This window comes from Myotis daubentonii, chromosome 3, assembly GCF_963259705.1.
Source record: "Myotis daubentonii chromosome 3, mMyoDau2.1, whole genome shotgun sequence".
In the NCBI taxonomy this organism is placed as follows: Eukaryota; Metazoa; Chordata; class Mammalia; order Chiroptera; family Vespertilionidae; genus Myotis; species Myotis daubentonii.
In genome coordinates, this window is record NC_081842.1 from 152465740 (window position 1) to 152482905 (window position 17166).

Consider the following 17166-nt stretch of genomic DNA (forward strand, 5'->3'; position numbering starts at 1 on the left):
TTCACAACCATGCTTTTCATTGTGAGAAGTGAGCCACTTTGGACATTTCTACATTCCTTTCACTAATTTCTCAGATGTGTCTGTAGCCTGCCTCACAAGTGATCTCATCTCCTACTGCTATTGTCTAGTCCTCACAGCATTTATTTATTATGGTAATTCTTCAGTGGTACAGAGGGGATAAGATGCAGGAACTCTTTAGAAATACAAAAAATAATAAGAAGAATAGAGGAGACTTTTCTCCTACAATATAGAAAAAAAGCTTAACAAAGCAGTAGGACTGACAAAACAGTGCCAGATGCCTTCCTTTTCATTCTGCAGGCTCAGGGTAAATGCTGCCAATTATGACTATACTAGAGGCCAAGTGCACAGGATTAATGCATTGGTGGGGGCGTTGCCTGTGGGGATTGGCCACTGTGGGAGTGCTACTCATCACAGTCAATGGAGTGGCACTCCCCCTGTGGGAGCGCACTGACCACCAGGAGGCATGTCACAGCGACTGGTCATTCCACCGTTCGGTCTATTTGCATATTAGGCTTTTATTATATAGGACTAGAGGCCCAGTGCACAAAAATATGTGTACTCGATGCGGGGGGGGGGGGGCCCTCAGCCCAGCCTGTGCCCTCTTGCAGTCTGGGACTCCTCGGGGGATGTCCACCTGCTGGCTTAGGCCCGCTCCCTGGGGGATTGGGCCTAAGCTGGGAGTCAGACATCCCTCTGGCAGCCCAGGAACCCTCAGGGGATGTCCACTTGCCAGCAGGGAGCAGGCCTAAGTTGCAGTTGGACATCCTTAGCACTGATGAGGAGGCGGGAGTGGCTCTCGCCACCACTGCTGTACTGGCAGCCATCAGCCTGGCTTGTGGCTGAGCAGAGCTCTCCCTGTGTGAGCGCACTGATCACCAGGGGGCAGCTCCTGCATTGAGCGTCCGCCCCCTGGTTGTCAGTGTGTGTCATAGTGACCAGTCATTCCCAGTTGTTCTGCTGTTAGGGTCAATTTGCATATTACCCTTTTATTATATAGGATAGAGGCCTGGTGCATGGGTGGGGGCTGGCTGGTTTTCCCTGAAGAGTGTCCCAGATCAGGGTGGGGGTCCCCGCTGGGGTGCCTGGCCAGCCTGCGTGAGGGGCTGATGGCTGTTTGCAGGCTGTCCACAGCCCCTTCAGAGTGGGGGTCCCAACTGGGGTGCCTGACCAGTCTGGGTGAGGGACTAATGGCTGTTTGCAAGCTGGCCAAGCTCCCAATGGAGGCTGGCTGGAAGCAGGTATCTGGGATTTATTTATCTTCTATAATTGAAATTTTGTTGCCTTGAGCAGAGCCTACAGCCGGCCCAGGCAGGCGGGAAGGCTTTGCTTCCTCCATCGCCTGGGCAACCAAGCCTCCTGCTTGCTCCAGCTCCGTGGCTTCCGGCCACCATTTGGTAGGGTTAATTTGCATATAGTCGCTCTGTTTGGCTGGTGGGCGTGGCTTGTGAGTGTAATGAAGGTATGGTCAATTTGCATGTTTCTCTTTTATTAGATAAGATTGGATATAACAAAGAGCAAGATCATGTAAACAATGTCTGCAGCCTGGGGATGTTCCTTTCAGTAAAACAAAGGGTCACTCATGGTGGATGTAGGAGCATCCATGGCAGGTTCTCTGGCCTTGAACTTATTATATCAGGGGTTAGGTCCTCTCTGGAGTACAGAGAAGCAGGACAACACATGAAAGCCCTGGAACATGCACAGCTGGCACAAGCTATGGGGCCTGCCATAAGTATGTCTTCTTCATACTAAGGTATTAGGAACAGATCAATTCTCCTAACCCATCACATAGTCTAAGCCCCACTGACTTCATTATTTCAACTGACTCTTATGCCAATTAACAAGCTCTTTGTTATTAATTTAGAATATAATTCCCCCTGTACTAAATCACCAAGTGCAAGGTGTTATTCTATATTTGGTCATTTCATATACCTATTCATGCACACCCCCCACCCCAGAGGCAGCAACTAGAGTCAGCATGCAAACATACACAGCACAGTATTTTTCCTGCATTATTTTAAATTTAACTACTTCCTGGATAAAATAATTTTCTCCAGCTCCATACTGCTATTCTCCTGAGCTTTGTCTCCTTATTTGCTCTACAGGATAAAACAGTTTTAGTGGACACTGCATCTTTATCAATTGCCCTTGATTTCTGTCCACATCAAGAAAACTAGTAAAATTTCTTATTTCAAGCCTCCTTTCCTATCTGTTATACTTTAATCTAATAACTCATCTGTGCACATTGGAACATTAATATATGACAGACTTTATATATCATCATTGATTACCAAATACTTTCCTAAAAAGATGAATGAACAATAAATGACAATACACAATATGTAACAAAAAATGTTTCCCGATAAATAACTTTTGTGTTGGTTTTTTTCATAAGGTATTTTTAGTTTTTATCTTCAATTTCTTTATTGGTTAAGGTATTACAAATGTCTCCTCATTCCCCCATTAGCCCCCAACCTCCAACCCCCCCCCCACCCATGCTCTCATCCCACTGTTGTCTGTGTCCATTGGTTTGGCTTATATGTATGCATACAAGTCCTTTGATTGATCTCTTCCCCTAACCCCCACCCTCCCCTACTTTCCCTCCAGGAATTGACAGTCTGAACGCTGTTTCCCCATCTCTGGATCTGTCCCTGTTCATCAGTCTATGTTGTTCTCTATATTCCACAAATGAATATTTATCTTTCTCTGACTGGCTTATTTCACTTAGCATAATGCTCTCCAGTTTCATCCATGTTGTTGAAAATGGCAAGAATTCCTTTTTTAGCACAGCGTAGCATTCCATTCTGTAGATGTACCACGGTTTTTTAACCCACTTAAAATTCCTTAAGCTGCTTCCAAATCTTAGCTATGGCACTTAAGCTGTTTCCAAATCTTAGCTATGGTGAATTGTGCTGCTATGAACATAGGGGTGAATATATCCTTTCAGACTGGTGTTTCTGGCTTCTTGGGATATATTCCTAGAAGTGGGATCACTGGGTCAAATGGGAGTTCCATTTTTAGTTTTTTGAGGAAACTCCATAATGTTCTCCACAGTGGCTGCACCAGTCTGCATTCCCACCAGCAGTGCAGAAGGGTTCCTTTTTCTCCACATCCTCTCCAACACTGGTTGTTTGTTGATTTGTTGATGATAGCCATTCTGACAGGTGTGAGATGACACCACATTGTCGTTTTGATTTGCATCTCTCTTATAATTAGTGACTTTGAGCATGTTTTCATATTTCTTTCAGCCTTCTGTATGTCCTCTTTTGAAAAGTGTCTATTTAGGTCCTTTGCCCAGTTTTTGATTGGATTGTTTATCTTCCTTTTGTTAAGTTGTATAAGTTCCCTGTAAATGTTGAAGATTAAACCCTTATCGGTGATAACATTGGCAAATATGTTCTCCCATACAGTGAGCTTTCTTGTTTTGTTGATGGTTTCCTTTGCTGTGCAAAAGGTTTTTATTTTGATGTAGTCCCATTTGTTTATTTTCTCTTTAGTTTCCATTGCCCTAAGAGCAGTATCATAGAAGAAATTCCTTCGGCATATGTTTACAATTTCGCTTCCTATGGATTCCTCTAGTATTTTTATGGTTTCCCGTCTTACATTTAAGTCTTTTATACAGTTTGAGTTTATTTTTGTGTATGGTGTAAGTTGGTGGTCTACTTTCATCTTTTTGCATGTATCCATCCAATTTTCCCAACACCATTTATTGAAGAGACTGTATTGACTCCATTGTATGCTCTTGCCTCCTTTGTCGAATATGAATTGGGCATAGCGGTTCAGGTCAATTTCTGGGCTCTCTATTCTATTCCATTGATCTATATGGCTGTTCTTGTGCCAGTACCAAACTGTTTTAAGAACAGTGGCTTTAGAACAGTGGCTTTGTTATATAGCTTGATATCTGGTATTAAGACCCCACCTACTTTGCTCTTCTTTCTCAGGATTACTGCACCTATTCGAGGTCTTTTTTTATACCAGATGAATTTTTGGAACATTCATTCTAGATCTGTGAAATATGCCATTGGTATTTTAATGGAGATTGCATTGAATCTATAGATTGCTTTGGGTAGTATGGACATTTTAATTACGTTGAATCTACCAATCCATAAACATGGTATGTTCTTCCATCTGTTTATGTCTTCCTCTATCTTTTTTTTCAGTGTCCTGTAGTTTTTCACATATAAGCCTTTTACCTCCTTAGTTAAGTTTATTCCTAGGTATCTTAATATTTTTGGTGCCATGGTAAATGGGATTGCTTTTTTAGTCTCTCTTTCTGAAAGTTCACTATTGGTGTAAAGAAATGCCTTAGATTTCTTGGCATTAATTTTGTATTCTGCTACATTGCCGAATTCATTTATTAAGTCTAATAGTTTTTTGATGGAGTCTCTAGGGTTTTATATGTACAGTATCATGTCATCTGCAAATAAAGACAGTTTTCCTTCTTCTTTTCCAATGTGGATGCCTTTTATTTCTTTTTCTTCTCTGATCGCAATGGCTAGTACTTCCAGTACTATGTTGAACAGGAATCTTGAGAGGGGGCATCCCTGTCTTGTTCCTGTTCTTAGGGGAAATGGTTTTAGTTTTTGCCCATTGAGTATGATGTTGGCTGTGGGTTTGTCATATATGGCTTTTATTATGTTGAGGTATGATCCTTCTATTCCCACCTTGCTGAGACTTTTTATCGAGAAAGGGAGTTGGGATTAGCAGCAGCGCCGGCTCAGCATGCAGACGTGCCTCTAGCCTTGTTGTTTCTCCAGCGGCGGCAGTTCTCACTACAGCACCAGGACGAGTCCGGTTCGCCTGCCACCACGGAGATCTCTCTCATCTCCCTTGGATGCGGGAAATCAGGCTGAAGCAACTGAGTCCGTGATGGAGAGAGAAAAGGAACAGTTCCGTAAACTCTTTATTGGTGGCTTGAGCTTTGAAACCACAGAAGAAAGTTTGAGGAACTACTATGAGCAATGGGGGAAACTAACAGACTGTGTGGTAATGAGAGATCCTGCAAGCAAAAGATCAAGAGGATTTGGTTTTGTACCTTTTTCATCCATGGCTGAGGTTGATGCAGCCATGGCTGCAAGACCTCATTCAATTGATGGAAGAGTGGTTGAGCCAAAACGTGCTGTTGCAAGAGAGGAATCTGGAAAGCCAGGGACTCATATAACTGTGAAGAAGCTGTTTGTTGGTGGGATTAAAGAAGATACTGAGGAACATCATCTTAGAGATTACTTTGAAGAATATGGAAAAATTGATACCATTGAGATAATTACTGATAGGCAGTCTGGAAAGAAGAGAGGTTTTGGATTTGTTACTTTTGATGACCATGATCCTGTGGATAAGATTGTGTTGCAGAAATACCATACCATCAATGGTCATAATGCAGAAGTAAGAAAGGCTTTGTCTAGACAAGAAATGCAGGAAGTTCAAAATTCTAGAAGTGAAAGAGGAGGCAACTTTGGTTTTGGAGACTCTCTAGGTGGTGGTGGAAATTTTGGACCAGGACCAGGAAGTAATTTTAGAGGAGGATCTGATGGCTATGGAAGTGGTCGTGGATTTGGGGATGGCTATAATGGGTATGGAGGAGGGCCTGGAGGTGGCAATTTTGGAGGTAGCCCTGGTTATGGAAGAGGAGGAGGAGGATATGGTGGTGGAGGACCTGGATATGGCAACCAGGGTGGGGGCTACGGAGGTGGTTATGACAACTATGGAGGAGGAAATTACGGAAGTGGAAATTACAATAATTTTGGAAATTATAACCAGCAAACATCTAACTATGGTCCAATGAAGAGTGGAAATTTTGGTGGTAGCAGGAACATGGGGAGACCATATGGTGGAGGAAACTACGGTCCTGGAGGAAGTGGAGGAAATGGGGGCTATGGAGGGAGAAGCCGATATTGAGCTTCTTCCTATTTGCCATGGGCTTCACTGTATAAATAGGAGAGGATGAGAGCCCAGAGGTAACAGAACAGCTTCAGGTTATCGAATAACAATGTTAAGGAAACTCTTATCTCAGTCATGCATAAGTATGCAGTGATATGGCAGAAGACACCAGAGCAGATGCAGAGGGCCATTTTGTGAATGGATTGGATTATTTAATAACATTACCTTACTGTGGAGGAAGGATTGTAAAAAAAAAAAAAAATGCCTTTGAGACAGTTTCTTAGCTTTTTAATTGTTGTTTATTTCTAGTGGTCTTTGTAAGAGTGTAGAAGCATTCCTTCTTTGATAATGTTAAATTTGTAAGTTTCAGGTGACATGTGAAACCTTTTTTAAGATTTTTCTCAAAGTTTTGAAAAGCTATTAGCCAGGATCATGGTGTAATAAGACATAACGTTTTTCCTTTAAAAAAATTTAAGTGCGTGTGTAGAGTTAAGAAGCCGTTGTACATTTATGATTTAATAAAATAATTCTAAAGGAAAAAAAAAGAAAGGGTGTTGGATTTTGTCAAATGCTTTTTCTGAGTCAATTGATATGACTATGTGATTTTTATCTCTCAATTTGTTTATGTAATGTATCACGTTTATTGATTTGCTGATATTGTACCATCCTTGCATCCCCAGGATAAATTCTACTTGGTCATGGTGTATGATGTTTCTGATGTATTGCTGGATCCAATTTGCTAGAATTTTGTTGAGTATTTTGGCTTCTATGTTCATGAGGGATATTGGCCTATATTTCTCTGTCATTGTGCTGTCTTTTTCTGGTTTTGGTATTAGGGTGATGCTGGCTTCATAGAATGAGCTGGGAAGTGTTCCTTCCTCTTGAATTTTTTGGAATAGTTTGAGGAGGATAGGTTTTAGTTCTTCCTTGAATGTTTGGTAAAAATCCCCTGTGAACCCGTCGGGCCCCGGGTTTTTGTTTGCTGGGAGCTTTTCGATGACTGCTTCAATTTCCTCCATAGTTATTGGCCTGTTGAGATTTTTAGAATCTTCCAGATTGAGTTTTGGAAGGTTGTATTTTTCTAGGAATATGTCCATTTCCTCCAGGTTGTCTAGTTTGTTGGAGTAGAGTTTTTCATAGTATTTTTTTAACAATTCTTTGAATTTCTGTGGAGTCTGTTGTTATTTTGCCTCTTTCATTTCTGATTTTGTTTATTTGCGTCCTCTCTCTTTCCTTCTTGGTGAGCCTGGCTAGAGGCTCATCCATCTTGTTTATCCTTTCAGAGAACCAGCTCTTGGTTTCATTGATCTTTATATTGTTTTTTTGGTCTCTCTGTGATTTACTTCTGCTCTAATCTTTATTATCTCCTTCCTTCTGGTCACTCTGGGCTTTTCTTGTTGCTCTCTTTCTAATTCTTTGAGTTGTAGAGTTAGATGATTTACTATCATTTTTTCCTTGTTTTATGAGGTAGGCCTGTACAGCTATAAACTTCCCTCTCAGGACTGCTTTCATTGTGTCCCAAAGGTTTTGGATTGCTGTGCTTTTATTCTCATTAGTTTCCAGGGTGTTTTAATTTCTTCTTTGATCTCATTGGTAACCCAATCATTATTTAGTAGCATGCTATTCAGCTTCCAACTGTTTGAGTTTCTTAGATGGTTTTTATTGTAGTTTATTTCTAATATCCTGCCATTGTGGTCTGAGAGATGCTTGCTATGATTTCAATCTTCTTGAATTTGGGGAGACTTTGCTTGTGACCCAATATGTGGTCTATTTTTGAATATGTCCCATGAGCACTTGAGAAGAACGTATATTTTGTGGCTTTGGGGTGAAATGTTCTGAAGATGTCAATTAGGTCCATCTGATCTAGTGAGTCATTTAGGATTGCTGTTTCTTTGCTGATTTTTTTTCTAGAGTATTTATCCAGTGATGTCAGTGGTGTATTAAAGTCCCCTACTATGATTGTATTGTTGTCGATCTCTCCCTTGATATCTTCCAGGAGTATTTTTATATATTTGGGTGCTCCTGCATTGGGTTCATATGTGTTTTTCAGGGTTATATCCTCTTGTTGTATCGATCCCTTTAGTATTATGAAGTGGCCTTCCTTATCTCTTGTTATGGCCTTTACTTTGATGTCTATTTTGTCTGATATAAGTATTGCCACCCCAGCTTTTTTTTTCTTTCCATTTGCCTGAAAGATATTTTTCCATCCCTTCACTTTCAGTCTGTGTGAGTCCCTTCTTCTGAAATGGGTCTCCTGTAGACAGCAAATGTATGGGTCATGTTTTTTTTTTTTTAATACATATTTTATTGATTTTTTACAGAGAGGAAGGGAGAGAGATAGAGAGTTAGAAACATCGATGAGAGAGAAACATCGATTAGCTGCCTCCTGCACATCTCCTACTGGGGATGTGCCCACAACCCAGGTACATGCCCTTGACCGGAATCGAACCTGGGACCTTTCAGTCCGCAGGCCAACGCTCTATCCACTGAGCCAAACCGGTTTCGGCTGGGTCATGTTTTTTAATCCATTCAGCCACTCGATGTCTTTTGATTGGAGCATTTAATCCATTTACATTTAAAGTTATTATTGAAAGGTACTTGCTTATAGCCATTTTTATTTTTGTGCCTGTTTTCTTTCTTAGCTTTTTATTTCTTCTTTTTACAGCATTCCCTTTAGCATTTCTTGCATTGTTGGCTTGGTAGTGATAAACTCCTTTAGCTTTTTTTTGTCTGTGAAGCTTCTTATTTCCCCTTCAGTTTTGAATGATAGCCTTGCTTGATAGAGTTTTCTTGGATTCAGTCCTTTGCTTTGCATCACTTTGTAAATTTCCATCCATTCTTTTCTGGCCTGATGTATTTCTTTTGAGAAGTCATTTGATAATCTAATGGTAGATCCCTTGTATGTAACTTTCTGTCTCTTTCTTGTAGCCTTTAAGATTCTCTTTTTGTCCTGAACATTTGCCATGGTAATTATGATGTGTCTTGGTGTGGGTCTTTTCGGATTCATCTTGCTTTGGACTCTCTGTGCTTGTGTGACTTTTTTCTTCCCCACCTCAGGGAAGTTTTCTGACATTGTTTCTTCAAATAGATTTTCTAATCCTTGTTCCTCTTCCTGTTGTTCCGGCACCCCTATTATTCATATGTTGCTTTGTTTCATCTTGCCCCATAGCTCCATTAGGCTCTCCTCCTTTCTTTTAATTTTTTTCTCTAATTGCAGTTCAGTTAGGGTGTGTTTTGCTTCCCTGTCTTCTATTTCGCTAATTTGGTCCTCCACTTCTCCTATCCTACTTTTGAAACTTTCCATGGTGTTTTTTATTGCAGCTATATCACTCTTTATTTCTTCTTGATTTCTACATAAGTTATTGATTTTTTCATCCATTTCTTCTTGATTCGTACATACATTGTTGATTTTTTCCTCCAACCAGTTTATGCACTCTAGGACCCTTATTCTGAATTCTTTTTTCTGACATATTGCATGCCCCTGTTTCACTTAACAACTTTTCTGGCAATTCCTCGTTTTCTTTCCTTTGGGGTTTTCTTTGTCTACCCATTTTTGGTCTCAACCACTGATATAGATGTCGAGTCGTGCAGGGGCTGCTCCTTGGGTGGCAGTGGTTCCTTGGGCTGCAGTTGCTGAAATGGTTGCAGTAGTGGCGGCTTCTCAGTTGGCAGCGGCTCCTCTGGTGGGTGCTATTCACAGCAGTGGTGTCTCCTCTGGTTGGCAGATGAGGCTGCTCACACAGCTGCTGTTCCTTGGACAGGGGTGGGCTGATCACGATGCTGCTGCACTTCAGGTCAGGTGGGCTGAGTGTGGTTGCTGCTACTTGGACAGGAACGGGCTTTTTCTCCCCGGATGGGCACAGACTGCTCACGTGGCTGCTGCTCCTTAGATCGGGGCTGGCTGCATGCTGCTGCTATTCCTCAGATGGGGCAGGCTGCTTGTGAAGCTGCCGCACTTTGGACAGGGGCAGGTTGCTTACAGGGCTACTGCTCCTCTTAAGGGTGCGGGCTGCTTGTGCAGCTGTTGCTCCTCAGATGGGGGCGGGCTGCTTGTGTGGCTGCTGCCCCTCGGGTGGGGGAGGGATGCTCACCCAGCTGCTGCTCGTTGGACAGGTGTAGACTGCGTTTGGCTGCAGCTCCTTGGACCAGTGTGGGCTGTGCAGGGCTGCCGCTCCTCAGATCTGTTCAAGCGGCTGCTACTCCTCGGATGGGGGCACGCTGCTCAGGCGGCGGCTGCTCCTTGGGCCAGATTGAGCTGCATGTGCAGCTGCTGCACCTCATATGGGAGCTGTCTGCTCGTGTGGCTGTTGCTTCTCGGACGGAGGATGGGCTGCTTGTGTGGCTGCTTCTCTTCAGGCGGGAGTGAGCTGCACATGTGTCTGCTGCTCCTCGGATAGGGGCAGGCCACTTACCCACCTGCTGCTTGACGGACAGGTGTAGGCTGCATGTGTCTGCTGCTCCTCGGACTGGGGGAGGCTGCTCAGGTGGCTATTGCTCCTTGAATGGGAGCGGGCTGCTCGTGGCAATGCTGTTCCTTGTATGGGTATGGGCTGCTCACACCGCTGCTGCTCCTCGGATGGGGATGGGCTGGGTGGGGCTGCCGCTCCTCAGACGGGGCAGGCTGCTCATGTGGTTGCTGCTCCTCGGATGAGGGAGCAGGCTGATCACACAGCTAACAGCTGCTGCTCCTTGGACTGGGGCAGGCTGCTCATGGGGCTGCTGCTCCTAGGATTGGAGTGGGCTGCTCATGTGTCTGCTGCTTGTGTGGTTGCAGTGCCCCAGGCTAAGGCATTGGGCCAGTCAGGGGGGAGCACGCTTCAGAACTCACAGGAGCCTGGGCCCGGGTGGCTGAAGATTCGTTGACCGTGAGACCCCAGCTGAGGTAGCAGGTCCCTGGCAGGGGTGTCTTTAGAGTCCCAGGTGTTATATGAGAGCACCCTGGGTGGGGGTGAGGCCTGGCTCCCAGTTACAGCAGCTTTCTCCTTAAAAACACTAAGCTTCTGAGGATGAGCCGGCCTCCTGGAACTGCTTACAGGGTAGCAGAGGCTGCCTAGTTAGGCGAGCCTGTTTATCCTGACCCCGAAGGCCCTGTGAAATCTATCTGTGCCTCACTCACATACATACACACACATCCCACATGACCACACACTCCTCTTTTGGTCCCTCACTGACTCACGTTCTCTCCCTCACTGCTGCCTTCTTCCTGCCTCTGTAGTTGGGTCTGGGGTGTTATTGACCCATTTGTGGATGGAGTTTCCTCTCTAGGTGTCTGGTTATGAGGCTCACTTTTAGCACCTGGCCAGACAGGATGAAATTCACCTCGACAAGACACAACACAAAGGGACCAAAACACGAATGCACTCATGACAATAATAACCCTACTGTAAGTGACCACCTGAGAAAAGAGAATTAGGGGCGAGAAAAGAGAGCATAAATGATATGGAAGGGAGTGAAAAAGATAGGAGAGAAAAGAAGGAAGAAAAGGAGATTATACATATATGAAGAAAACACCACAGAACCAATACATAAACAAACAAACAAAACAAACAAACAAAAAATAATAGTAATAATAAAAATAAAAGTAAAAAATAAAAAAATACAAACACCAAACCCCCAGCAAAGAGGATGGGGCAGAATCTGTAGATGCTGAGCTTATATGTAGAAGATAAAGTTAAAAGTTGGATGAATATGGGGAGGATCTCAGTTCAGTATAGAGGAAGTAGAAAGGGGATGGATGTATAAGAAGAAAGAGAACAAGAAAAAATAATAATAAATTTATAAAAAATTTGATTTCAAAAAATATAAAAATAGCAAATAAAAATAAAATAAAATAGAGTGGTGGAAATATAATGTGAAAAGAAATAGAAAATAAAGCAACAAACAAAAACAGGAACAAAAAAAGGTAACAAAGTAATAAAAAAATAAAATAAAATAAAAATGAAAAAGTGAAGTGTTCCTTTGGCTGGCTTAAGATCCCAATCTTCTTTACTATAGTGCAGTGATGGTGAACCTATGACACGTGTGTCAGAGGTGACACGCAAACTCATTTTTTTGGTTGATTTTTCTTTGTTAAATGGCATTTAAATATATAAAATAAATATCAAAAATATAAGTCTTTGTTTTACTATGGTTGCAAATATAAAAAAAATTTCTCTATGTTGTTATGGGTTGGCTCAACGAGATAGACCACTGACTCAGAATTTAAATTTAAGAGCCTTTTATTAAGCTGGCCAGCTGACCACAGCGCCTATCTCCCCCTCTGGGAGATTCGGAGCATGTGGCAGAGATCAAGGGTTCAGTATGATCCTTTATAGCACAACAGTGTTACCTTAGAAGTTCATGGAAAGTTCATAAGCACAAAGGGGGGGTAAACAGAGTCACACCTGGCTGGAGCGTATCATAACACATTGTTTTTCTAAGACAATTTAGCAATTTTTCTTCCATGGTTCCTAACCCTGACACAATCCTCTATACGTCAGTCCCCCCTCCCAGCACATTCTGTAACATTCTGTAACCCTTCCATGCCACAGTTCCTCACCCTAGCACATTCCCTACTGGTCTTATGCCCGAATCAAATCTTTGATTCAGTGCCCTCCTCTACAATATGAAATTGAGGAGGCATTTGGCAATGTAGGGGTCGAGCCACCAGGGAAGAGTCTGGCATTTGATGGTGAAGAATTGGCCAGGGTCTCGGCCGCTGACATAGAGTTCTCCTTCCCATTGGTCAGTTCACCAGGCGAGAGGCATGAGGAGGACGGAGTTACAGTGCCTCTTTCCTGTGACTTTGATGGCGGTTGGAGTGCTCAGCACCACCATCTAGTAGGGTCCATCCCATCTAGGTTCCAGATTGCTAGGGTCGTGGCGCTTCACCCAGACGAGATCACCCGGAGAGAAGGCAGGCTGTGTTGGACTGGATCTCAGCACGTCCTCCTCCCGTAAGTCTCTTCCCACCCGTTGTGCTGACGTGGCGCTGCTCTGCAAAGCCTGTAAGGACTTAAGCAAATTTCGGGTAGACAGCCGGGCAATTTCTTCCTCCCTTAGGCGGGGAAGAAGAGTGGTGGCCTGCCAAACATAATTTCAAAAGGGGTGAGTCCTTTTATATACGGAATACACCTAGCTCTGAGGAGGGCAAAAGGAAGGAGACTTACCCAGTTTTCGCCAGTCTCTAATTTTAACTTAGTTAATGTTTTCTTTAAGATCCGATTTATTTTCTCTACCTGTCCAGAACTCTGTGGTCTATAAACACAATGCAATTTCCAAGTAACTCTCAGGGCCTTAACTATGGATTGTAACTTTGGCGATAAACGCCGGGCCATCGTCGGACCCCATATATAGTGGTAAGCCAAACCGGGGGACAATTTCAGTGAGGAGTTTTCTAACTACTACCTGTGCTGTCTCTGCCTTGGTTGGGTATGCCTCAGGCCAGCCAGAGAAGGTATCAATGAAAACCAGCAAGTATTTATACCCTCCTCGTCCTCCTGGTATCTCGGTGAAGTCCACTTCCCAGTGTCCTCCGGGGTTCTGACCTCAGAATCGCTGTCCCGGCGCAGCTACAACAGGGGGCCCTTGGTTTACCTGGGCACACACTTGACACCTACTAGCCAACTCTTGAGATAGTTCTGGGATGTAAAATTTTCTTCCCAGTAGTTCTGATAGCTTTGTTCTCCCCAGGTGTGTCCTCTGGTGGGTCTGGGAAGCGATGATCCGCCCCAGGGCTTCTGGCACTATAGGCCTCCCATCTGGCAGAATTAGCCATCCAGCCTTTCCTTCCTGGGCCCCTAGTTTCACAGCTAGCCTCTGCTCCCCCATCACATAAGTAGGCTTCTCTGGGAGCCTTCCTGCTGGCAGGGCTACAAGAACTTCTAGGGGCCCTACTGGTCTTTTAGCCACTTCCTTGGCCTCCTGTAAGGGCAGTGTGAGGAGAAATATCCTTGCAGTCCCTGCGTAGGTCTGGCAGGACGAGTGCCGAGGCGCTCACCAGGGCTTCTTAGATCTCCCCTGGCTCTTCCTCATGTCACTACTGCCGCCCCGCATACCGGGTACCTTCCTCTACGAAGCTGCTCCCGTCCGTGTAGAGGGTCTCATCCGGATTCTGCAGGGGCTGGTCCACAAGGTCCTCATGGAGGGAAGTGAGGGTAGTCAGTGTCTCCTCGCAGTCATGCAAAGGGGCCTCTGCCTTCTCCTCAGGGAGGAGTGTGGCCGGGTTCAAGGCAGCTGTTTTCAGGAAGCTAAAATGTTTACTTTTTTTTTTTTCCTTTCCCCACCAGAGGGCCTGAGTGAGTGCTATGAGTTCCATAAGGAAGTCCACCTTTTGGCCCCCCACTGTCAGGGTCATTCTGGGCTCCTGGGGGCCAGCTGAGCCCCGACAACTCCAATCCACCTCCTCCACCAGCATGGGAGGGAGTCGGTTCCCCTGCACGTTCAGGGCACTCCCTTTTCCAATGTCCTTCCTTTCTGCAAAATGCACATTGATTTTTTCTTAAGCCTGGGTTGGACTCCTTTTCTTCCGTGAGGCTTTTCTTTGCCCTTATTGTCTCTCCAGCCCCTTGGGCCTCCTTCCTCGCTCAGGGCCAGGAGGACCTTGGCCATCCGGGTTTTTAAATCTGCCATCGGGTCCTCCTGATTGTCAAAAACCTTCTGGGCCACCTCAACCAACTTAGAGATTGATTTCCCCTCAAAGCCTTTTAACTTCTGTCATTTTTTTCCTAATATTTGGGGCCGACTGGGAAACAAATGCAACATTGACAGCCCTCCGACTTTCCGGGCCTCAGGGTTAGGCCCCTGGACTGTCTATGTCACCTTAGAGAGGTTTGTGGGTCTCCAAGCAGCAGCTCGGATGCCCCCAATAGAGTCTGGCGATACCGATCGAGAGCCTCCTTTCCCCTCTCACTATAGGAGTTCTTATATGTCATAGGATCTTACAGGGTCTGTAATTCCTGTAACAGAGGGCTAGTATTCACCCCTTTATTAACCCCCTCTGTTCTAGACAGGTCTTCCCCAGTTTCCTACAGTTGAGGTTTTGTGCCACCCCTGACATGGGCATGGTCGCACAGGCCTGTAAGACAGTATACAGGTTGCTAACTGTTAACTGTCTCTCAATAGAGACCAAAATTTAATGGGTATTCTTCTTTGCCCACCTGGGCAACTGCCCTCTCAGCAGCTAGACACCCTTTACTTTTTGGGTTCACCCCACATAGCCTTCTTCCAGGACAGTTTACACATAGGCCAGTTCTTCGTTCTAGCCACAAATACAGTTTGTCCAATTTCCTTAAAATGTATTCTGGCACAGGAGAAAGTTGTTTTGCTGTACATAGGTAGCTTAACCCCTATATAACTGGGCTCGGACCTCTGCCTAGCAAACTGCAGTCTATAAGTTCAATATGCAGCCTCCGGTCCTCCTAACCCAACGAGGTTTCGGCCAGTCTCTGAGTCAGACTCCTCCTCTCTTGGAGAATTTCAAAGTCCTGATGGCTCCCAGGTCTAGGGAGAGTGCCCTTTACTTACCTCTGTTTATTAGTTACAGGGCCCTGCTTTCCTTGTCTTCCCACCAGTCCCCTTTATGGCAGAGCAGCGACCAGGCCTCTTTGAAGGGAGTGTACTGGAAGGGGATATCAGCCCCTCCTCTTCCAGCAGCAACAGGTACTTTCTTGCTGCTGCTGCTGCTGCTTCTCTTTTTTTAGGGCCACTGCAGGCAGCTCAGGCATCCAGCCCCCCTTCTTTGATCATTTACTCCCAATCTGGTCTGGAGCTGGGAATAGCGCCTCGGTCTGCCTTGCTTCCCCAGAGGGCTGCCTGTCTAGCCCCAGATCTAGAGGGCCGGCCTGCCATAGTGGCAACATAGGAACTGCAGGACTGGCGGATGTCGCAAGGTCCTGCAGGTTCTCCCCTCTCTCTGTCAAGAGCTGGTGGTATGGCCTAGGCCTGAGTCCAGGGCTCACCCAGATCTGGCGCCTGGGGACCATAGGGGGCAGCCGGCTAATGGGTTCTTCCTGCTCTCCCTGAAGGACCGGGGAGCCTTTCCCTTCTGGGGCCCGGCCAAAAGAATTGTCTGTCTCTGTCCCAATTTTCCCCTCGGGAGGCATGCCCTCATCTACCGGGGTTTCTTGGACAATATGTCAATCCAAACCTGAATATAAGGAATTTGATCAGGATGCCCTGGGAGGCTGTATATGACATAATGGACCCAGTAGGCAGCGGTCAGATCAAAAGACCCTGCATCTGGCCACCCCTCCTGGAAAGTGGGCCACTCCTATTCACAGAATCATTGTAAATCAAAAGCATTAACATTATAACTTTTAAATCTACCCCAGAACTTCAGTTTAATATAGTAAATTACAGCCTAGGTAAGAGCAACTGATAGACAGAAATCTTTATTAACTAAGTAGGCTGATTCCCTTTAACAGTGAGCAAAAGACTCTGAGAAAAATAATTCTCGCAGCTGCCGAGAGACTATTTGCAAACTGTTAAGGGGCCAGCCCAAACGTTCAGCCAAGCGTATCAACAGAATGCAGAATAAATCAAAGTAGCTTTTACTTTACACAGACCAGTAATGATTTACACTTTCTTAATAGACTAGCCCAGGCTGGAGCTGTATCTAGTCCTCCTTCTCTGTAGCAATTTGGCTAGTCCCAAACAAACAAACTTTTCCCCGACCCCATGATGATCGGTGGTGAGAGACAGACAAGGGAGGGGGTGACCTGTTTTCACAGATCCTCACGCAGATGCCCGCCTGGCCACGTCCCTTGGGAGCTTAGATTCGTCGTAGCTAAGGTGCACCCGTATAAACCCCGGGCCTGGTCACCTCCACATGGGGGTGAGTCACCGTTATGCCATATGACGAATCTCGGAACCGCAGGTTGGGGCCCACTCGGACTCCGTAACCGAAGTCGTGGAGCCACACAAAGGAGAGGAGGGGGCAGGCCCCCTCCCTCCACACTCACACACTTTCACCAGACATTCACTCAGAGTTTAAACAATCCACCCAATTTCTAACAATTTCCCAATTCCTGAGGGAACTCTATAGCTTCCCGGGAGGTGATCAAGCTCCCCTTCCACTCACCCGGAGTGGGCCTGACTGATAGGGGGTCGACAAAGATGACTGACCCTATCCCATTTGACAAAGACAAAGACAACAAAGAACAAAGACAAAATAAATCAGCCAAATGCAACCCAAGGTTGCCCGGAACCTGCAGCTCGCTCCTTGAAGTCCTGAAAATTTTCAAAAAACATTGCAGCAGGGTGTACACAGAAGCAGACAACTTTTTGACAATA

General features: G+C 45.0%; 2 protein-coding genes across 3 annotated transcripts in view; both read left to right on the top strand.

The window, feature by feature from the left end:
* LOC132230852 (guanylate-binding protein 1-like) overlaps positions 1-17166 on the top strand; it is a 178060-nt gene that overhangs the window by 80056 nt on the left and 80838 nt on the right. The window lies entirely within an intron of this gene.
* On the top strand, positions 4837-6444 carry LOC132230837 (heterogeneous nuclear ribonucleoproteins A2/B1-like). 2 transcript variants are annotated; one of them, XM_059688914.1, is made up of 2 exons: positions 4837-5608; positions 5729-6444. In XM_059688914.1, the coding sequence occupies exons 1-2, from the start codon at positions 4888-4890 to the stop codon at positions 5911-5913; spliced, it is 906 nt and encodes a 301-aa protein (XP_059544897.1). In that variant the 5' UTR covers positions 4837-4887; the 3' UTR covers positions 5914-6444. The 2 variants fall into 2 exon arrangements, with proteins under 2 accessions (XP_059544897.1, XP_059544896.1); XM_059688913.1 differs by having other exon boundaries at positions 4837-6444.

Coding starts and splice junctions, on each gene's coding strand:
- LOC132230837 (XM_059688913.1), top strand. CDS start 4,888: ATGGAGAGAGAAAAGGAACAGTTCCGTAAACTCTTTATTGGTGGCTTG.